This window comes from Grampus griseus, assembly GCF_964374135.1.
Source record: "Grampus griseus genome assembly, chromosome: 18".
Classification (NCBI taxonomy): domain Eukaryota; kingdom Metazoa; phylum Chordata; class Mammalia; order Artiodactyla; family Delphinidae; genus Grampus; species Grampus griseus.
This window is the reverse complement of record NC_139012.1, coordinates 60854247-60877542: the sequence shown is the minus strand read 5'-3', so window position 1 is coordinate 60877542 and position 23296 is coordinate 60854247. Positions and strand designations below refer to the sequence as shown.

General features: G+C 41.1%; 1 protein-coding gene across 1 annotated transcript in view; it reads left to right on the top strand.

Moving 5' to 3' along the window:
- SUCLA2 (succinate-CoA ligase ADP-forming subunit beta) overlaps positions 1 to 1048 on the top strand; it is a 47975-nt gene extending 46927 nt beyond the window's left edge. The window contains exon 11 of the mRNA XM_082675723.1: positions 272 to 1048. Coding sequence (XP_082531849.1) covers positions 272 to 346 — 75 coding nt within the window. The 3' untranslated portion in view covers positions 347 to 1048. The remainder of the gene's footprint in view (positions 1 to 271) is intronic.
- The last annotated feature ends 22248 nt before the right edge of the window (positions 1049 to 23296 follow it).

Below are 23296 nucleotides of genomic sequence, written 5' to 3'. Positions count from 1 at the left end.
CAGATATGTATTTATTTAATACCTTCTGATATTATATATATGAATAAAATCCAGTGTGGGTTATGGTGTGGGTTGTGAACAGTGTTAGATTTGACTATCCTTCAAGAGTGGCAAATGCTTGTAAGACTGTGAAGTGATTTATAACAATGTCAGAATAGCCCAGATATTTTAAATGAAAAAGACTGAACATGCAATTAATTTTACATTGACCAATCGTTCTGATTCTGTGTTTTTATGAAAATAGAGACAAAGCTTGTTTTTTTCCTTTCAGGTTGTAAAGCTCTCTGAGATAGTGACCTTAGCCAAGCAAGCCCAGGTGGATGTGAAATTTCAGTTGCCAATCTGATTTGAGAACCCAGTGGTTGGCTGAAGATGTTAAATGTGTTATAATTGTTAAAAATACTGAGTTCTGTATTATTATTGTTCCTTTTCTCTTTAGTGTGTGAAGATTGTAATTACCGTCTAGGCACAAAAACTTTTAAAAGCATTTGATCTGCGTTTAATTCTGTACAGAATGGGCTGTTTGTATAAAGTATGTGTAATGCAGTTATCTAGTTTGTTTTGTTGTAGCTTTCTTTCTCAGTTTTACAGAATGTCACTTGCAATATGCCAGTTTATTGTTGGGTACAGCATTCTTCATTGATAAGAGTCTTATGAATGAAATAAATATGAAGACAAAGCTTTATTCTTTAGTGTCAGAAATGTATCATATCTAATAACTAGTTTCATTAGTAGAGCAGTGTATTAAAACAATGTTTATATAAGAAGTGTTTATCTTCAACACCAAATACCTAACTAAATATATCAGTCACTATTTATAAACAGACCTTTCAAACACTCCCCAGAATATTCTTTTAAGTATTTCAGGAAAGTAACTTGTGAATTATTTGAGCATTGTTTTAATCATTACAGAACATTGATATCTGCAAGTCCTCATGATCTTGTGGTATTGAGAAGAACCTGTAGGTTTGTATCATGTAAGGATATATTTACTAAGGACCTTGGCAGACAAAATTAACAATGTCAATTTAAATTAATAAAAAATCTCCCAATGTGATTTGCATTAATGTTTTTTTTTCTTTCTTAAGTAAACACAGTGAAGGTGATGTGTTTATCATTGCACTAAACACCTCTCAGGAACTGATTTGTAAATCATGTACTGGGGCATGATATTACATATTATAAAGCGATCTACAGATATTTCAGTTGAATTCTACTGTTTATGTGTGTGCCATCTGGTACCTTCTCGAAAAAGTCCACATTGTCTTTTGTGTCCCAATTTGTGTATGTGTGTGTGTGTGTATGTATATATGTGCATGCCCATCTTTTCTTCATTGCATAGAACAGTTGATATTTAACTATTAACAATGTTCAGACCATGTGATAATAACAGTGTAAGTACCATGGAAGGAAATACCAGCCAAGCAGTAGACTATGTATGTAAACATACTGGTGAATTTGAGAACTTACACCTATTTCTTAAAACGTGATCTCTCTCTCTCTCCCTCTCTCTCTCTCTCTCTCTCTCTCTCTCGCTCTCTCGCTCTCTCGCTCTCTCTCGCTCTCTCTCACACACACACACACACACACACACACACACACAGAGTGAGAGGCCGCATAGCATAATTGATTATGAGCGCAGAATTTGAAAGTGAATCTGGTTTGAATCTTGGCTCCACTACTTACTAGCTATATAAGTTGGGCAAGTTTCTAAATTTCACTGTACCTCAGTTTCCTCAAGCTCCTTTCTCATCTTCACTAGAATTATTTAGAGGGGAGAGGGAGACAGAGGCAGAGAGAGGGAGGGAAATTATATAGAGAACACATGAAATATATATATATTGAAACCAACTATATGTATATCATATGTTTATATATTGGTCTGTCTTCCCTGCCTATACATTAAAAGACTAAGAGCCATTAAACCATTTAAAATTGTGATAAAGTTATAATTAAAAGTCCAAGTCTTTACCTTTTAATTAAAAAAAAATCATTCTAAAGAATGCCAGCCAATGATTAGCTCAGAAGATATTGGCATTTGTATTGGTTGGGTCTAGTCAGGAATTAAAGACAATGCTTGGTATTTCAGAGAGGATGTAATGCCAGTGTTCTAGTTATCTATTCTTGCATAATACATTATCCCCAAATTTAGTGATTTTCAAACAACAAAATTTTAATCTCATCATTTCTATGTGTCAGAAAAATGGAAGCAGTTCAGCTGGGTGGTAGTTCTGGTGATGCAGTTATTTACAAGTTTGAGTACTACTCCCAAGATGGCCCCCACACGTGGCTGTTAACCTCAGTTTCTCCTTGTGCCCGCCTGTCCTCGGGGCTGATTGAGTGTCCTTGTGATAGGGCAGTTGGCTCCCTCCAGAGCAAGTGATCCAAGGGAACAAGAAGGAAGCTACAATTCCTTCTGTGTTCTAATCTCAGATACTTGTGTTCTCCTCTCGTTCTCATTTCTGCCAAACTCTATTAGAAATGAATCACTAAGTCCAGGCCCCAAGAAGAGGGGAGTTCAGCTCCATTCTTTTTTTTTTTTAATATCTTTATTGGAATATAATTGCTTTACAATGGTGTGTTAGTTTCTGCTTTATAACAGGGTGAATCAGCTATAGATATACATATATCCCCATATGTCTTCCCTCATGGGTCTCCCTCCCATCCACCCTCCCTATCACACCCCTCTAGGTGGTCACAAAGCACCAAGCTGATCTCCCTGTGCTATGCGGATGCTTCCCGCTAGCTATCGCTTTTACATTTGGTAGTGTATATATGTCCATGCCACTCTCTCACTTTGTCCCAGCTTACCCGTCCCCCTCCCCGTGTCCTCAAGTCCATTCTCTAGTAGATCCGTGTCTTTTTTCCCATCCTGTCTCTAGGTTCTTCATGACCATTTTTCTTTTTTTTTAGATTCCATATATATGTGTTAGCATACGGTATTTGTTTTTCTCTTTCTGACTTACTCTGTATGACAGACTCTAGGTCCATCCACCTCACTACAAATAACTCAATTACGTTTCTTTTTATGGCTGTGTAATATTCCACTGTATACACGGGCCACATCTTCTTTATCCATTCATCTGTCGATGGACACTTAGGTTGCTTCCATGTCCTAGCTATTGTAAATAGAGCTGCAGTGAACATTGCGATACGTGACTCTTTCTGAATTATGGTTTTCTCAGGGTATATGCCCAGTATATATTTTTAAGCAACCTCCATACTGTTCTCCATAGTGGCTGTATCAATTTACATTCCCAGCAACAGTGCAAGAGGGTTCCCTTTTCTTTACACCCTCTCCAGCATTTATTATTTGTAGATTTTTTGATGATGGCCATTCTGAATAGTGTGAGGTGATATTGTAGATTTGATTTGCATTTCTCTAATGATAGTGATGTTGAGCATCCTTTCATGTGTGTGTTGGCAATCTATATCTTCTTTGGAGAAATGTCTCTTTAGGTCTTCTGCCCATTTTTGGATTGGGTTGTTTGTTTTTTTTGATATTGAGCTGCATGAGCTGCTTGTAACTTTTGGAGATTAATCCTTTGTCAGTTGCTTCATTTGAAAATATTATCTCCCATTCTGAGGGTTGTCTTTTCATCTTGTTTATGTTTTCCTTTGCTGTGCAAAAACTTTTAAGTTTCATTAGGTCCCATTCGTTTATTTTTGTTTTTATTTCCATTGCTGTAGGAGGTGGGTCAAAAACGATCTTGCTGTGATTTATGTCATGGACTGTTCTGCCTATGTTTTCCTCTAAGCGTTTTATAGTGTTTGGCCTTACATTTAGATCTTTAATCCATTTCAAGTTTATTTCTGTGTATGTTATTAGGGAGTGTTCTAATTTCATTCTTTTAAATGTGGCTGTCCAGTTTTCCCAGCAACATTTATTAAAGAGGCTGTCTTTTCTCCATTGTATATTCTTGCCTCCTTTATCAAAGATAAGGTGACTGTGTGTGTGTGTGTGTGTGTGTGTGTCTGTGTGTCTGTGTGTTTATCTCTGGGCTTTCTATCCTGTTCCATTGATAAATATTTCTTTTTCTGTGCCAGTACCATACTGTCTTGATTACTGTAGCTTTGTAGTATAGGCTGAAGTCAGGGAGCCTGATTCCTCCAGCTCCGCTTTTCTTTCTCAAGATTGCTTTGGCTATTCGGGGTCTTCTGTGTTTCCATACAAACTGTAAAATTTTTTGTTTTAGTTCTGTGAAAAATGCCATTGGTAATTTGATAGAGATTGCATTGAATCTGTAGATTGCTTGGGTAGTATAGTCATTTTCACAATGTTGATTCTTCTAATCCAAGAACATGGTGTATCTCTCCATCTATTTGTATCACCTTTAATTTCTTTCATCAGTGTCTTACAGTTCTCTGCATACAGGTCTTTTGTATCCTTAGGTAGGTTTATTCCTAGGTATTTTATTCTTTTTCTTGCAGTGGTAAATGGAAGGGTTTCCTTAATTTCACTTTCACATTATTCATCATTAGTATATAGGAATGCAAGAGATTTCTGTGCATTAATGTTGTATTCTGCTACTTTACCAAATTCATCGTTTAGCTCTAGTAGTTTTCTGGTAGCATCTTTAGGATTCTCTATGTATAGTATCATGTCATCTACAAACAGTGACAGCTTTACTTCTTCTTTTCCGATTTGGATTCCTTTTATTTCTTTTTCTTCTCTGATCGCTGTGGCTAAAACTTCCAAAACAGTGTTTAATAATAGTGGTGAGAGTGGGCAACCTTGTCTTGTTCCTGATCTTAGAGGAAGTGGTTTCAGTTTTTCACCATTGAGGATGATGTTGGCTGTGGGTTTGTTGTATATGGCCTTTATTATGTTGAGATAAGTTCCCTCTATGCCTACTTTCTGGAGGGTTTTTATCATAAATGGGTGTTGAATTTTGTCGAAAGCTTTTTCTGCATCTATTGAGATCATATGGTTTTTATTCTTCAGTTTGTTAGTATGGTGTATCACATTGATTGATTTGCGTATATTGAAGAATCCTTGCATTCCTGGGATAAACCCCACTTGATCATGGTGTATGATCCTTTTAATGTGCTGTTGGATTCTGTTTGCTAGTATTTTGTTGAGGATTTTTGCATCTATGTTCATCAGTGATATTGGCCTGTCGTTTTCTTTCTTTGTGACATCTTAGTCTGGTTTTGGCATCAGGGTGACGGTGGCCTCGTAGAATGAGTTTGGGAGTGTTCCTCCCTCTGCTATATTTTGGAAGAGTTTGAGAAGGATAGGTGTTAGCTCTTCTCTAAATGTTTGATAGAATTCACCTGTGAATCCATCTGGTCCTGGGCTTTTGTTTGTTGGAAGTTTTTAAATCACAGTTTCAATTTCAGTGCTTGTGATTGGTCTGTTTATATTTTGTTTCTTCCTGGTTCAGTTTTGGAAGGTTGTACTTTTCTAACAATGTGTCCATTTCTTCCAGGTTGTCCATTTTATTGGCATATAGTTGCTTGTAGTAATCTCTCATGATCCTTTGTATTCCTGCAGTGTCAGTTGTTACTTCTCCTTTTTCATTTCTAGTTCTCTTGATTTAAGTCTTCTCCCTTTTTTTCTTGATGAGTCTGGCTAATGGTTTATCAATTTAGTTTATCTTCTCAACGAACCAGCTTTTAGTTTTATTGATCTTTGCAATTGTTTCCTTCATTTCTTTCTTATTTATTTCTGATCTGATCTTTATGATTTCTTTCCTTCTGCTAACTTTGGGTTTTTTTTGTTCTTCTTTCTCTAATTGCTTTAGGTGTAAGGTTAGATTGTTTATTTGAGATGTTTCTTGTTTCTTAAGGTAGGATTGTATTGCTGTAAACTTCCCTCTTAGAACTGCACTTGCTGCATCCCATAGGTTTTTTTTTTTTTTAACATCTTTATTGGGGTATAATTGCTTTACAATGGTGTGTTAGTTTCTGCTTTATAACAAAGTGAATCAGTCATACATAAACATATGTTCCCATATGTCTTCCCTCTTGCGTCTCCCTCCCTCCCACCCTTCCTATCCCACCCCTCCAGGCTGTCACAAAGCACCGAGCCAATATCCCTGTGCCATGCGGCTGCTTCCCACTAGCTATCTACCTTACTACGTTTGTTAGTGTGTATATGCCCATGACTCTCTCTCGCCCTGTCACAGCTCACCCTTCCCCCTCCCCACCCCCCCCCATAGGTTTTTGGTCATCGTGTTTTCATTGTTATTTGTTTCTAGGTATTTTTTGATTTCGTCTTTGATTTCTTCAGTGATCTCTTGGTTATTAAGTAGTGTATTGTTTAGCTTCCATGTGTTTGTAGTTTTTACAGACGTTTTCCTGTAATTGAAGTCTAGTCTCATAGCGCTGTGGTCGGAAAAGATACTTGATACGATTTCAGTTTTTTTAAATGTATCAAGGCTTGATTTGTGACCCAAGATATGATCTATCCTGGAGAATGTTCCATGAGCACTTGAGAAGAAAGTGTATTCTGCTGGTTTTGGATGGAATGTCCTATAAATATCAATTAAGTCAATCTTGTTTAATGTATCATTTAAAGCTTGTGTTTCCTTATCTATTTTCATTTTGCATGATCTGTCCATTGGTGAAAGTGGGGTGTTAAAGTCCCCTACTATTATTGTGTTACTGTCGATTTCCCCCTTTATGGCTGTTAGCATTTGCCTTATGTATTGAGGTGCTCTTATGTTGGGTGCATAAATATTTACAATTGTTATATCTTCCTGTTGGATTGATCCCTTGATCATTATGTAGTGTCCTTCTTTGTCTCTTGTAATAGTCTTTGTTTTAAAGTCTGTTTTGTCTGATATGAGAATTGCTACTCCAGCTTTCTTTTGATTTCCATTTGCATGGAATATCTTCTTCTGTCCCCTCACTTTCAGTCTGTATGTGTCCCTATGTCTCAAGTGGGTCTCTTGTAGACAGCATATGTACGGGTCATTTTTTTGTATCCATTCAGCCAGTCTGTGTCTTTTGGTTGGAGTATTTAATACATTTATATTTAAGGTAATTATCGATATGGATGTTCCTGTTACCATTTTCTTAATTGTTTTGGGTTTGTTATTGTAGGTGTTTCCCTTCTCTTGTGTTTCCTGCTAGAGGAGTTCCTTTAGCATTTGTTGTAAAGCTGGTTTGGTGGTGCTGAATTCTCTTAGCTTTTGCTTGTCTGTAAAGGTTTTAATTTCTCCATCGAATCTGAATGAGATCATTGCTGGGTAGAGTAATCTTTTTTTTTTTTTTTTTTGCGGTACGCGGGCCTCTCACTGTTGTGGTCTTTCCCGTTGCGGAGCACAGGCTCCAGACGTGCAGGCTCAGCGGCCATGTCTCACGGGCCCAGCCGCTCCGCGACATGTGGGATCTTCCCGGACCAGGGCACGAACCCGTGTCCCCTGCATCGGCAGGCAGACTCTCAACCACTGCGCCACCAGGGAAGCCCAGGTAGAGTAATCTTGGTTGTAGGTTTTTCCGTTTCATCACTTTAAATATGTCCTGCCACTCACTTCTGGCTTGCAGAGTTTCTGCTGAAAAATCAGCTGTTTACCTTATGGGGATTCCCTTGTATGTTATTTGTTGTTTTTTTCCTTGATGCTTGTAATATTTTTTCTCTATTTAATTTTTGATAGTTTGATTAATATGTGTCTTGGCGTGTTTCTCCTTGGATTTATCCCATATGGGACTCTGCGCTTCCTGGAGGTGATTGACTATTTCCTTTCCCATATTAGGGAAGTTTTCAACTATAATCTCTTCAAGTATTTTCTCAGTCCCTGTCTTTGCCTCTTCTTCATCTGGGACCCCTATAATTCAAATGTTGGTGCATTTAATGTTGTCCCAGTGGTCTCTGAGACTGTCAAGTCTTTTCATTGTTGTTTCTTTATTCTGCTCTGTGGTAGATATTTCCACTACTTTAACTTCCAGGTCACTTCTCCATTCCTCTGCCTCAGTTATTCTGCTATTGATTCCTCCTAGAGAATTTTTCATTTCATTTATTGTGTTGTTTATCATTGTTTTCTCTTTAGTTCTTCTAAGTCCTTGTTAAACATTTCTTGTATTTTCTCTGTTCTATTTCCAAGATTTTTGATCATCTTTACTATCATTATTCTGAATTCTTTTTCAGGTAGACTGCGTATTTCCTCTTCATTTGTTTGATCTTGTGGATGTTTACCTTGCTCCTTCATCTGTTGTGTGTTTCTCTGTCTTCTCATTTTGCTTAACTTACTGTGTTTGGGGTCTGCTTTGCGCAGGCTGCAGGTTCGTAGTTCCTGTTGTTTTTGGTGTCTGCCCCCAGTGGCTAAGATTGGTTCAGTGGGTTGTGTAGGCTTCCTGGTGGAGGGGACTAGTGCCTTTGTTCTGGCGGATGAAGCTGGATCTTGTCTTTCTGGTGGGCAGGACCGCGTCTGGTGGTGTGTTTTGGGGTGTCTGTAGACTTATTATGATTTTAGGCAGCCTCTCTGCCAATGGGTGGGGTTGTGTTCCTGTCTTGCTAGTTTGGCATAGGGCATCCAGCACTGTAGCTTGGTGCTTGTTGAGTGGAGCTGGGTCTTGGCGTTGAGATGGAGATCTCTGGGAGAGTTTCGCTGTTTGATACTACGTGGAGCTGCGAGCTCTCTGGTGGACCAATGTCCTGAACTCAGCTCTCCCACCTCAGAGGCACAGGCCTGATGCCTGGCCGGAGCACCAAGACCTTGTCATCCACACGGCTCAGAATAAAAGGGAGAAAAAATAAAATAAAATAATAAATAATTATTATTAAGAATAAAAAAAATTTTTAAGTAATAAAAAAAGAAGAGGGCAACCACACCTAAAAACAAATCCACCAATGATAACAAGCACTAAAAAGTATACTAAAAGAAAAAAAATAGAACCCTAGGAAAATGGTAAAAGCAAAGCTATACAGACAAACCCCACACAGAAGCATACACATACACGCAAAAAGAGAAAAAGGAAAAAATATATATATATCGTTGCTCCTAAAGTCCACCTCCTCAATTTGGGATGACTCATTGTCTATTCGTGTATTCCACAGATGCAGGTACATCCAGTTGATTGTGGAGCTTTAATCCGCTGCTTCTGAGGCTGGTGGGAGGGATTTCCCTTTCTCTGTTCCCACAGCTCCTGGGGTTCAGCTTTGGATTTGGCCCCGCCTCTGCATGTAGGTCGCCGGAGGGCGTCTGTTCTTCGCTCAGACAGGACGGGGTTAAAGGAGCAGCTGATTCGGGGGCTCTGGCTCACTTAGGCCTGGGGGGAGGGAGGGGTACGGATGCGGGGCGAGCCTGAGGCGGCAGAGGCGGCGTGACGTTGCACCAGCCTGAGGTGTGCCGTGTGTTCTCCCGGGTAAGTTGTCCCTGGATCATGGGACCGTGTCAGTGGCGGGTGCACAGGCTCCCGGGAGGGGAGGTGTGGACAGTGACCTGCGCTTGCACACAGGCTTCTTGGAGGCGGCAGCAGCAGCCTTAGCGTCTCATGTCCGTCTCTGGGGTCCGCGCTGATAGCCGCGGCTCGCGCCCGTCTCTGGAGCTCCTTTAAGCGGCGCTCTTAATCCCCTCTCCTCACGCACCAGGAAACAAAGAGGGAAGAAAAAGTATCTTGCCTCTTCGGCAGCTCGACCTTTTCCCGGACTCCCTCCCGGCTAGCCGTGGCGCACTAGCCCCCTTAAGGCTGTGTTCACGTCGCCAACCCCAGTCCTCTCGCCGCGCTCCGACCGAAGCCCGAGCCTCAGCTCCCAGCCCCGCCCGCCCCGGCCGGTGAGCAGACAAGCCTCTCGGGCTGGTGAGTGCTGGTTGGCACCGATCCTCTGTGTGGGAATCTCGCCGCTTTGCCCTCCGCACCCCTGTTGCTACGCTCTCCTCCGCGGCTCCGAAGCTTCCCCCTCCGCCACCCGCAGTCTCCACCCTCGAAGGGGCTTCCTAGTGTGTGGGAACCTTTCCTCCTCCACAGCTCCTTCCCACTGGTGCACGTCCCGTCCCTATTCTTTTGTCTCTGTATTTTCTTTTTTCTTTTGCCCTACCCAGGTACGTGGGGAGTTTCTTGCCTTTTGGGAGGTCTGAGGTCTTCTGCCAGCGTTCAGTAGGTGTTCTGTAGGGGTTGTTCCACATGTGGATGTATTTCTGATGTATTTATGGGGAGGAACGTGATCTCCACGTCTTATTCTTCTGCCATCTTGAAGCTCCTCCCAGCTCCATTCTTGAAGGGGGAAGTATCAGGGCGTTTATTGACATATTTTAGAACGATCACAACTCCTGCTGGGTGCTGAAAGCAAACAGTGCATGGTGAGTTCACTCAGAGATTAGTAGCTGCTAGGACTGAGGTAGTAATGAGAATCTAGGAGCTTGGAAGAGTTCTGATGCTCAGACCACCGAGAGGGAGAGGGCCGTGGCTGCTGATGTTCAAACCCTGCTTTAACTGGTGGACCCGGAGCGATTGGTAGTATCAATTACTGCTGAGAAGTCAGGTAACAGGACAAAAACTATCTAGTGGAATTGAAACAGGCTACAACTAATCTTGGTAAGAATGATTATAATGTAATGGTGGGGGAGGAAGTCCGTTCTGTGGAGAAGGGAGAGTTGAAACAACGGCTGGTGGCTACTCATACACCCTTCTACCTCATCCCCCCAAGCACGCATAGAGACACACCTCAGCCATATCGTGGGTTTGGTTCTAGAAGACTGCAGTAAAGCAAATATCCAATAAAGGGAGGCACAAACGTTTTGGTTTCCCAGTGCGTATAAAAGTTATGCTCATCCTATACTGTCGTCTATTAAGTGTGCAATGGCATTGTATCTAAAAAAACAGCATACATACCTTCGTTAACATGTCTTTATTGCTAAAAAATGCAAACCATCTTCTGAGCCTTCAGTGAGACATATTAGTGACATCAGAGATCACTGATCACAACAGATCACCATAACAAATCAAATAAAAATGAAGAAGTTTGAAATATTGCAAGAATTCCAAAATGTGACACAGAGACACTAAGTTAGCAAATGCAGTTGGAAAAATGGCACCGGTAGGCAGGGATGCCACAAACTTTCAACTTGTAAAAAACAGCATCTGTGAAGCACAATAAAGTCAAGTGTAGTAAAACGCAGTGTGCTTGTATACCCATGAATATTCTTTATACCGTCTTGATGCTTCCTTCCCTACAGCTCTACCTGCTTCATGGGGAGAAACCTACTTCAACACTTAAATTCTCTAAGTTACAGTTGAGTAGATCCATATAAACGTCTCCAGTTTCTACATAGAATATAACCAACTTTGACTATTATATCAACTTTATAGCTACAGAACCTAGGACAGTAAGCCCAATAGATACTGGTGCTTTGTAGCAGATGGGATTAAAAAACCGACACATGTTAAGGGAGAAAACAAGCAAAAACCGAAAAAGAGAAACGACACTCACAACCCCAGCAGGACATTGAAGCTATTTACATTTTAGTGAGTTGTTTCTTCCTGGCAAAGATTTCTACTTTGAGAAGTTAAAAGATCACGGGTGTAAATGTTAGCAGGCTGTGGGTCAGGTGTGCAGGGCTGTAATTAGAATCATGCTCTTTGGTCATGTTGAAACGTAAAGGGTGAGAAAAACCTGTGGAAAAATCAATTTTCAGATTTATGTAATTTATCGTGTGGTGATAACCTGAAATGAGATTTAGAGGTTTGCAATCTAAAATGAAAGATAAGAGGTCGGTAAATCAATTTTTGTTTACAGTTTGATTTAAAATGAAGCGGTGAAGGGATAAAATAATAATGATGTGAAAGTTGGTGTCTAAGCGACAGCCTGGTGAGGAGAAAACTGAGCAATGAAGGCCTGTCTGTGATGATGCAGAAGAGACTGGAGATAGAGCTGACTGTCCTTGAGCGCCAGGATTTGACCTACTGTCTGAATGTTCTCGGATCGAGGCTTTGGCAGTCTTTGTTCTTTTCAAAAAGCCGGCTTTGTCAGCATCTTTTTCTGCTCTGAAGAAATTGAAGGGCTTTGTTATTCATAACTTTGCCTCATAAGGAGGTAAGATCGTGGACAACGTTTTGTTTCTTCACACATAACCAGCTTCTTTCCATTTCTCGTTTCTTTCAATTGTGTGTGTACTTTGCTGTTTTCCTGTGTATTGCCTCCCCTTCAGCTTTAGTCAGGGGGAGCCAGCGCCACTTGTCTTCCTTCCCTTGACAATCCCACTGATGGTGCAGTCAGCAGCGAACTCTACTCAGTAAGCAGCCATCCTGGAAAAATGAGACTGGAAGGGCCTACCTTGCCAGGGTCAGGTCAGTCAGCTTCCTGTGGGAGTTGGATGTGTCCTCCACGGTCACTTCCACTGTTTGTCATTCCATCATTATTGTTCATTCCTTTCATTTAGCCTTTAGGTTCCCCACCGGAAGAACAAGTATGTGAGGACTCCTGGACTTCACCTTGCCCTGTCTGTGGTTGGCAGAATAACGCCCCCTTCACAGATGTCCACACCCTGTGGTTCCTATCCCTGCACCCTGTGCCTGTGTTACATTACGTGGCAAAGGACTTTGTAGGTGTGATTAAGGCTGTGGCCCTTAAAATAGGAAGGTTATCCTGGATTATCCCTGTAGGCCAATTTTTAGTCTGTTTGGGCTTCTATAACAAAATACCATAGACTGGGTGGTTTATAAACAACAGAAATGTGTCTCTCACAGCTCTGGAGGCTGGGAAGTCTAAGATCAAGATATTGGTAGATTCATTGTCTGGCGAGAGCCCGCTTCCTGGTTCATAGATGACGCCTTCTCACTGTGTCCTCACGTGGTAGAAAGGGTGAGGGAGCTCTCTGGGGTCCCTTTTATAAGAGCACTAATTCCGTTCATGGGGGCTCCCCACTCATAATCTGAGCACCTCCCAAAGGCCCCACTTCCTAATACTATCACACTGGGCGTTAAGTTTCAACATGAATTTTGGGGGACACAGATAGTCTGTAGCAAGGCCCAGTCTAAATCACACGAGCCCTTACAAGCAGAATACAGTCGCCAGCTGGAAGCAAGAGCGATGCGGCTGAAGGGGAAGTTGAGAGATTCCAAGCATGAGAATTCAGTGCATCATTGCTGCTTCTGACAAGCAGGATCCACCTGCAAGGACCAGAGAGAGGCCTTTAGCTGAAGATGGCCCTCAGCTGACAGCCAGCAAGGGAAGGGCGACCTCAGTCCCACAGCTGAAAGGAATTGGATTTTGCTAACAGTTGGAATACATTCAGTAGTGGATTCTTCCCAGAGCCTCCTGATGAAAGTGTAGCTGGCTGACACCTTGATTTTGGTTTTGTGAGACTGAGCAGAGAAACCAGACAAGCCCACCAGGACTTCTGACCCACAGAAGCGGGAGATAATAAATTTGTGTTGTTTTAAGATGCTAAAATTGGTGGTAACTTGTTACGACAGCAATGGGAAACTTAATATGCTCACATCTCCATACTGCTGGAAATTAGTTTCACCCCTGAAACTGAGGTGAAGGGGCTTTCTTTAAAAGTTAGCAATTTAAACATTTCTCATCTGTCATGGACTGATTCTTTTATAACACACAATAAAAACTACTCCTAAAGAAATAAAAATTTAAAAAGCATACAAATGATAAGCCCAGATTCTTTTATTTAGTTTGGATTCAACAGCATAAAATTGCTCTTTCAAATTGCTATGAGAGTTTCTAATTACTCTTAACTATCTTCTTATGTCTTCGAGATTTGCGAACTGTCCGTGGATCAGCATCAGTTCACACACATCACATTTGGAGTAGGACCAAGGAAGACTCTGTCACACCGATCTGTGAGGATGTAAACACACGAATTGGAAGTAGGATGTAAACGAACATCTAGGGTTGAGAGGCTCACCATTGAATAGTCTCTAGTGAACATTATGGTACTTGCAGCTTTGTAAATCTCTGAAGCAATTACCATTCATCAAAAAAGCCACGTGACTTCTGTGTGCTCTAGAGTCTACTTGACTCTGATATAGAAATCGATCAGTTTAGTGAATTAGAGGGAGATGCAGTGAAAGCCAGGGGTGGCCTGAGTTTCATGTCTGGTTTGTATGATGCTAACTGAATACTAACATTATCAATGTCTTTGGTAGGAGTTATCTGACCACTAGTTGAGATCTTGCATGTTCAGGCAACATGTTCCAGGGTAATGGGATGGACATTTCATAAGAAGGAAACTAGAGACAAACCTTGAATAGTGCGTGATTATTCCTCTGATGAGTTCCAAATACAGAAAGCATATTTTTATTCTGGTTTTGATATATGTGTTTGATGAAACTAGCATCGTCTTACAAAAAGAGACCTTTGTTTTAGTGAAAATGATATACATTCATTGTAAAAACAAAACCCCCCAACGATACAGAAAGTGCAAGACAAGTAAAAATCACCTGCAATGCCAGATCCCAGAGATAACTTGTTAACAGTTTGGTAAACATACTTCTGGTCTTCTCTACATATGAACGTATGTGCACAGACATACGAATATACTTTTACACAAATGGGATCAAATTATATATAATGTTTTACAATTTGCTTTTCTTCAGTAAACACTTAGGTAACTTTCCGTGGTGTCCGATATAGGTCTGCATCTTTTTCAATGGCCACACACACAAGAGAATGCATGTACTATCATCTTACACAACCCAGTCTTGCATTATTGACATTTAGTTTCTACATTTTTAGCATTATAAATAACAGAGGTGAATGCCCTGGTGCCTATGTTTATCACGTGGTTAATTTCTCCTTCAGATAAAAACCTGTAGGTGGAATAGCTGTGTAGAATCATAACTGAATGTAATATTTTCATGGCAGTTGCTGAGCTGCTTTGCAGAAAATCTGTACTGGTTACTCTCCCATTTGCAGTGCATAATGGTTTTTCCAAACCTTTGGCAACAGCGCGTCACTAATTCCAAATGGGCAAAAACCATGTTCTTCCTGTTGAATGTTGACTGGGCTTTCATCTGTTTACTAGTCCTTTGTGGAGGAGTGTATGTGTATGACTTCCATTCCACGCTCTTTGACTATTTTCCCAATGACCGTTTATTCTTTGATATTTAAGAACTTTTTGCGTATTTGAGATTAACCATTTGTTATACTACATATGTTTTATCATTTGTAGTTTTTTATCGTGGTGAGAGCACTTAACGGGAAATCTACCCTCTCAACAAATTTTTAAGTGCACCTACAGTATTGTTAGCTGTAGGCACAGTGCTGTTCAGCAGATCTCTAGAACTTGTGCATCTTGTATAACTGAAGCTTTATACCCATTGAATAGCAGCTCCTCATTTCCCCCTTCCCCGGCCCCTGGAAAACCACCATTCTACTCTGTTTCTGTGAGTTTGACTATTTTAGATACCTCATATAAGTGGAATCATATAGTATTTTTCTCATATGTAATTTTTTAATATAATCAAAGGTACAGTCTTTGTGGTTTCTGGTTTCTGGTGACATATTTTGAAAGGCTTAATTTATTTTGGCATATGGTCTGAACTTGAGTTATGAATGCATATATTTATTCCCCCTAAATGGCTGGCCAACTTCACAAACACAATTTGTTTACTCTTTCATCCATTTCCCACCAATTTTAGAATACCATCTTTATTATATACCAACTTCCTGTGTGTTCTTGGGTGTACATGAAACTAGCATTTACAGACACCCTCTTTATTTAACTTTTACTTGCGGTTGGAGAATGTTGAAACCATGGCACAAGTTATCCCAGGCGAAGGAGTTTCCCCTTCAGTCATTTAGCTATCAAAGTCATCACTGTTTATTTGTGAAAAATTTAACTTTCCTCTTTCTGATGATTCAGATTCTACTAGAGGAAAAATAAGCTGTAATATTTGACACCAGATGTATAAGCCTGTGTGGGCAGATAAGGAAGAAATGGAAATACTGGTTTGAGTGATGATTTACTTTGTGTCTCGTGCACCAAGACTCTTGTGAAGGGGGAAGGCACAGATCTGAATCTTTCTATCTAATCCTTTTCTTGCTGTTGGAGGTCCTCCAGAGGACCAGGTAAGGAACCGTATCTGACACCTTAGGCAAACCCAGCATTCCTGACATTTGGTGTCCGGTATGATTCCTTTCTGTGGTGCTTCCGCCTGTGGTTTAGATTCTGCCCTTTGATACCTGTTCTGTACTTGACTGTGGACTGAGACCAGCTGCTTAGCTGAGCATTAATGCACAACAGGCAAAGGTTACTTTTTGCAATACAGCACTTGGCCTAGTGCCCATCTTACAGAGGTATCATTGTTGATAAGACCGTGTAGTGAGTGGGATTATAAAAATCGACATCCCGGTTTACCTTGTCACTGCAATGCCAAATAACTTCTAGTAGTGCACTCAGCTTGCTTACTTGAGCAGGGCTTGGCAAGACAGTTATTTAGGGGACTTGTGAGTAAAATGCTATTTGAAATAAGTCCATCGTTTTGAAATTTCCTCAGTGAGAAAAAGGCCAGTTGAATTTCAGGCTGATTCTAAGGTGAGGAAGTTTCATTAAAAAAAAAAAAAATCAGGGACTTCCCTGGTGGTCCAGTGGGTAAGACTCCAAGCTCCCAATGCAGGGGGACTGGGTTCGATCCCTGGTCGGGGAACTAGGTCCTGCCTGCCGCAACTAAGACCTGGCACAGCCAAAGTAAATAAATAAATATATAAAAAAAATCAAAACCAAAGAAACCATTGTTTCTCACTTCAGTGTAATCAAATATCCAGTATCTTACTGAGAAATGGGCTATCCAGTGCCAAGAATCCTTTGAGGTTAATGGCAGTTAAACATGGGCCAGGAAATCATCATACATTTGGTTTGTTTAAACAATAAATGGTAGACAGACTGTAGGGCAAGGCCTCTTTATAGATTAAGCAGTATTTGCATCAGTTGATCAGCTACACTGTACTCACATAGTTTCTGAAATACGTGTGGCAGGGACACAAACTTCTTTGATGCCCACTTTTGGCTTTTATTTTTGTTTCCTTTGCAGCTGTAAAACTGTGTAATAAGATCTCTTCTGCAGTCTCGGCTGACCTAGTCCAGTGGTTCTGGATTTTAGTGTACATAAAAAAATCTTTCAGATGCCTGTTAAGCATGCAGCTTCCTAGTTCCCATGCCTAGAGATTCTAATTCAGTTGACCCGGCAACGTGTATGTTTATTAAACCCCTTAGGTAATTCTAATGTAGGTGGTCCTTTGCAAAACACTGGATTGGGGCAGCGGGTAGGAGAAAATGAGTTGATACTGATTTACGCCCCTACTAAGTACCAGACTCGGTCATGCCAGGATACCCCATTTCAGTGGTTCCCTCCCAAACCTCAAGTACTGTGTCTACCTTCTAGAAATGATATTTTTTTTGTGTTAGAACCCCTACCTAGGGAATTGTTTCTTTGGTTTTAAGCTTCTTATTGTCCTTTAGCCCCAGGAGGAGATGCCATTTTATGCCTTAGCACAATGCCATTCTCTGAAGCTATTTATTACTGATTTGCAACCAGGCAAGGATCTTCTGCCAAGATGTACATCAGTTACATCGCTAAGCACACTATTTAGTTCAGCTGATATGTATTTTTGTCTTGGTAGTAAGATTTTTCCAATGAAGGAAGCTTCAGTGCTTTCATTTATGTTCTGACGTAAGTTCTTACCTTGTTGCATAGACTGGTAACAGATTCAGGGACCAGCTTACAGACATTCAAGCTTTCTGAGGGCAAAAATAGAACAGCTTTGAGTGGAGGGATGGAGAAGAGTCTGAGTGGGAGAGTTCCAGAGAGACAGCACTAGAGCCAGACTCAGGAGTGCTGGCTTTTATTATAGTTGCCAAACTCATGCCCATAATTTTTTTTTTTTTTCGGTATGCGGGCCTCTCACTGTTGTGGCCTCTCTCGTTGCGGAGCACAGGCTCCGGACGCACAGGCTCAGCGGCTATGGCTCACGGGCCCAGCCGCTCCGCGGCATGTGGGATCTTCCCGGACCGGAGCACGAACCCGTGTCCCCTGCATCGGCAGGTGGACTCTCAACCACTGCGCCACCAGGGAAGCCCATGCCCATAATTTGACTTGATTTATTTTCTTTGCCCAGCCTGTCCTCCAGCAGAAGTGGCAATGAGAAGAGAAACCCAATTAATTTCCCGGAGAAGAGGACTAATTTAGTTCATCTGTAGCCCCCGGATTGACTGTGAAATCGGCTTGCAGATGGAAGTTGTAGACTAGTAAAACATTTCCCTCAAAGAACTTGAAACAGTCTTGGTTGGGACTCTTATGAGAACTTCTGAACATCAATTAAGAAGAAATATCCTTGATAGTACTATTGCATCTTTGCATGGTCAGGTCACTGTGACCTGAACCTGGCCTTTTGACTTAAATGCCATGTTTTTTCAAACGATATTTCCACACACTTCCTCTATACCTTGTTGGTTTTAAAGTGAAAGTGATGTTAGAATATTCTGACATTTGATGGTAGAATATTCTGTCATTTATATTCTGACAGTAGTTGCTGGAAGATCTCAATTCAGCAAGATTCCCTTTCTGAATAGGAGGAGAACTCACACAGGGGCTGTTCCTGCTGGGGCTCCCCTATTCCTCACGAGCTTCGTGCTGTTTCAGTTCTTCCTCTTCCCCTCTTCCCTTTTGGTTGCCCACCTGTCCTCTCTATTCTTTAGTTTTCTTTTTGCTCTTTCCTTCTGCTAATGCACAGGCTTTCATCTCCCAGACTGGAAAGGTTGACGACCTCAGAGCTAGAGCATTTTCTGTCATCAGCAGGAGTAGGGGTCAGACTCAACCCTGAATCTGCAATCTCTGGGGTGCAAAGATAAATATACTCCTAAAGTCACCAAATCAAAATGTATTTGGAGTAGATTTTATGCCCTAAGTTAGGAGACAGTGAGAAAAACTCGCCCAAAGGAAAATAAGCTGCTTGGCAAACTATAGCAAAGCTGGAGTGAGCATTAGTTAAGAACACAGATAGCAAATGTATAAGGGGGCGGTGCTTTTATAATCACATTCCAAAAAAGCTGTTAACGCTGCGTAGGGGTAGGAAGAACACCAGACCTTGTGTGAAGAAACGAGACATGAACTCCTCAGATGTGGCAAAATCAAATGAACATCTCCCTCCTGAATTTGTAAGGATAAGACATCTCTTCTTGTGTCTGGCTAAAAGTAACTCAAGTAGCTCACTGCTGCTGTGTCTTTAATCAGCAAAGAACACAAGTTTGGGCAGTAAATAACTTACGGGGAATATGATTTGTGCTTAAAATTGACTTTAATGTTCCTACAAGCTGTCACCTTAGATCAACACAGCTCAGTATATTACTTTTACCATTTCTAGACAAGACAGTGCTATAATTAAGCACCCAATAATTAGCTGCTTTTTCTCACATGAAAATCTCAGTCACCCTGAGAGATGGCACTAGAGGTTGATTTTCCACGAGTCAAACCAGCCAGTTCATTATCAGATAAAATCCCTTCCTTATTTTCTACTGTGACACCTACGATTCACAAAGGAAATTTCTGAGAAGGATTGTTCCTTTTCCTGAGAGGCAGAGCTACTTCCTTCCACCCACCAAATTTCATATTTCCTATTTATTTATACTCTTCTTTCCGCAAAAACTCTTCGGTGGCTTACAACAAAAGACATGGAATTCAGCTGAGTTGAACGAACATTTGTCAATTGCTATACTCTTTAGTAAGTACTGGGGATACAAATGTGACTAACGTCTCTGTCATTTTAGGGGCTTTAAGGGGAAAATTTACTACATTTGCTAGAATGTAGTTTCCACTGTGATAAGGGTGTGCTCAGGGCGATGAAGGGGAAGAGATGGTGCAGAGAGAGAGGGGGCAGTACTTCACCACCCTGGGGAGATCAGGGAAGGTTTGGGCAGCCAGGTCTTCAAGGAGGAGTGGGATGGGGACAGGTAGGGCAAGGGCATTCCTGGTGAAGGAGCGGCCTGAGCACCTGCGCAGAGGTGAGGCAGGCAGCTCTAGTGCCGGCACCACACGCACGGTGACATTAGTTAGCTTGGGAATAGAAAATCACAGTCCAGGCAAGGAGGTGCAGCAGCTATGTGAAGCATGAAGGTAACTGTGTTTCTCAACTGGTCTCTGAGCTTCCTGGCAGCCTGCAAGGCCCAGGGTTCAAAGGACCTTATTAATGGCTTTTTTTTTTTTTTTTTTTTTGCGGTACGTGGGCCTCTCACTGTTGTGGCCTCTCCCATTGCAGAGCACAGGCTCCGGACGCGCAGGCTCAGCGGCCATGGCTCATGGGCCCAGCCGCTCCGTGGCATGTGGGATCTTCCCGGACCGGGGCACGAACCCGTGTCCCCTGCGTTGGAAGGCGGACTCTCAACCACTGTGCCACCAGGGAAGCCCCTCTTTTTTTTTTTTTAATTGAAGTATAGTTGATTTAAAATATTATATTAGTTTCAGGTGTACAGCATAGTGATTCAATATTTTTATAGATTTTACTCCACTTAAAGTTACTACAAAATAATGGCTATATTCCCTGTGTTGTACAATATATTCTTGTTACTTATCTATTTTATACACAGTAGTTTGTTCCTCTAATTACTCTACCCCTGTCTTGCCCCTCCTCCCTTCCTTCTCCCCACTGGTAACCACTAGGACTCACAGATATAGAAAACAAACTAGTGCATATGAATGGTTCTTTTCTTGTTTTAAATTAATTAATTAATTTATTTTTGGCTGCGTTGGGTCTTTGTTGCTGTGCGTGGGCTTTCTCTAGTTGCGGCAAGCGGGGGCTACTCTTCATTGCGGTGCACGGGCTTCTCATTGCGGTGGCTTCTCGTTGTGGAGCATGGGCTCTAGGCGTGCAGGCTTCAGAAGGTGGAGCACGTGGGCTCAGTAGTTGTGGCTCGCAGGCTCAGTAGTTGTGGCTCGCAGGCTCAGTAGTTGTGGCGCATGGGCTTCGTTGCTCCGCGGCATGTGGGATCTTCCCGGACCAGGGCTCGAAGCTGTGTCCCCTGCATTGGCAGGTGGATTCTTAACCACTGCACCACCAGGGAAGTCCCATGAATGGTTCCTGAATGCCAGCACAATTGAAAGTCCCTTCTACTTCACACTTAGGAAGGCTAATTTAAATTTGTTTTGTAGCCACTTGATGTGGGATCTGGGATCATTCTCATTGCCCTTGAGTCTCACCTCGCCTTTTAAATGTGCTTCAGATTTACTTGGTCTCATGTGGCATAGATGTATAGTGGCCTATGAAAAGCACTAGAGGCCCAACAAACTGTTCAAGCTGACAATAGAAAGGAATCATGTCACGGACGGAAGCTGTTTTTGAATCTGAATCAATATTCGAATGTCCTTCCTTCCACAATGAGAATCATGTATTTCAACAATATCAATATATTCACTCTTTTTCTTAGTCTAATACTGCATCCAAGGTAGTTTCAGAATTGTTTTGCCCATCCCACGGCCATAAGCCAAGCTACTAAAAAGAGTTTGGCTTTGTTTGCACTCCTTTCCCTTACTCCCTATCCTACCTGTCCCAGGTGGGGGGAATATAGCCAAACACTTTGCTGTACTGTGTTCATAAGTTACCCAGATTGGTTCTTTTCATTTTTTACTTTCAGTGTGATTAAACTATTCATCCATACGGTTAGGTTCATTTGTTTCAATTTGCTTTCAATTTTGGGGTTTTTTCCTTCCCATTCTTACTGATTCCACTTTATCTTTTGGGACAAGTAAGAGATCAGTTGACGCTTTCAAAAGTGAAAGCTACACAAAAAGACAAATACAGAAGCACCATTATTTCCCATTGCTCTCCCCTCCCCTCTGTAGGTAACCAGTTTCATTGTTTATTGGTTTATTAGTTCTTGGGGTTTTTTTGAATAATAATAAGAAAATCTGTGCATTTCTTTTCTTATTTAAAAAAATTTACACAAATCGTGGCATGGTATATATGCTCTTTTTGCAACTTGCTTAAAATTTTCTTTTTAACTTAATACCTCCTGGAAACTGTTTTACTTCAGTTCATAGGCATCTTCCTCTTTCTTCTTTATGTGGTACTCACTTGGATGTACATACCATAATGTATGCAACCAATTCCCTTGGTCTGGACATTTAGGAAGTTTCCAGTATTTTGCAGGTACAAGTAATGCTGTAATGAATAACCGTGTGCATGTATATGTTAGTGTTATTGGACGTGTGTCTTTAGGATACATTCCCACAAATGGGATTACTGGTTTGATGTAGTTTTAAAATTTTTATTTATATATTTTTTTTTTTAAAGATTTTTTTTTCATGTGGGCCATTTTTAAAGTCTTTATCAAATTTGTTACAATATTGCTTCTGTTTTATGTTTTTTGGTTTTTTGGCCACGAGGCATATGGGATCTTAGCTCCCCAACCAGAGGTTGAACCCACACCCCCTGCATTGGAAGGTGAAGTCTTAACCACTGGACTGCCAGGGAAGTCCCAATGTAGTTTTTTAGATATTGCCAAATTCCCCTCCATGGGTACTATTCCACTTTTCTTTCCCCTCAACAATGTACGGAAGTGCCTGTTTTCCCCACAATCTTGTCCAGAGAGGGCATTGCAACTTCTTGATTTTTTTTTTTTTTGCCAATCTTATAAGTGATAAATGCTATCTCAGTAAAGTTTTAAAGTTTTGCATTTCACTTATTATGAGTGAAGTTAAACATCTTTTCATTTATTGAAAGTCCATTTTAAAATCCTTTTATGAATTGTCTGTTCATGTCTTTTGCCCATTTTACTTATAATTTTCCCTCAATTTAAAAAGTTAAAAAAATAGATTGGGGATATTAGCTTTGGTATATGTCGCAGGTATTTACTACCAGTCTGTCCTTTGTCTTTTGACTTTGCTTAAAGTATTTTTTTTTAACATCTTTATTGGAGTATAATTGCTTTACAATGGTGTGTTAGTTTCTGCTGTATAACAAAGTGAATCAGCTACATATATACATATATCCCTATATCCCCTCCCTCTTGCGTCTCCCTCCCACGCTCCCTATCCCACTCCTCTAGGTGGACACAAAGCACCGAGCTGATCTTCCTGTGCTATGCAGCTGCTTCCCACTAGCTATTTTACATTTGGTAGTGTATATATGTCCATGCCACTCTCTCACTTTGTCGCACCCTACCCTTCCCCCTCCCCGTGTCCTCAAGTCCATTCTCTACGTCTGTATCTTTATTCCTGTCCTGCCCCTAGCTTCTTCAGAACCATTTTTTTTTTTTTTTTAGATTCCATATATGTGTGTTAGCATATGGTTTTCTCTTTCTGACTTACTTCACTCTGTATGACAGTCTCTAGGTACATCCACCTCACTACAAATAACTCAATTCCATTTCTTTTTACAGTTGAGTTATATTCCATTGTATAT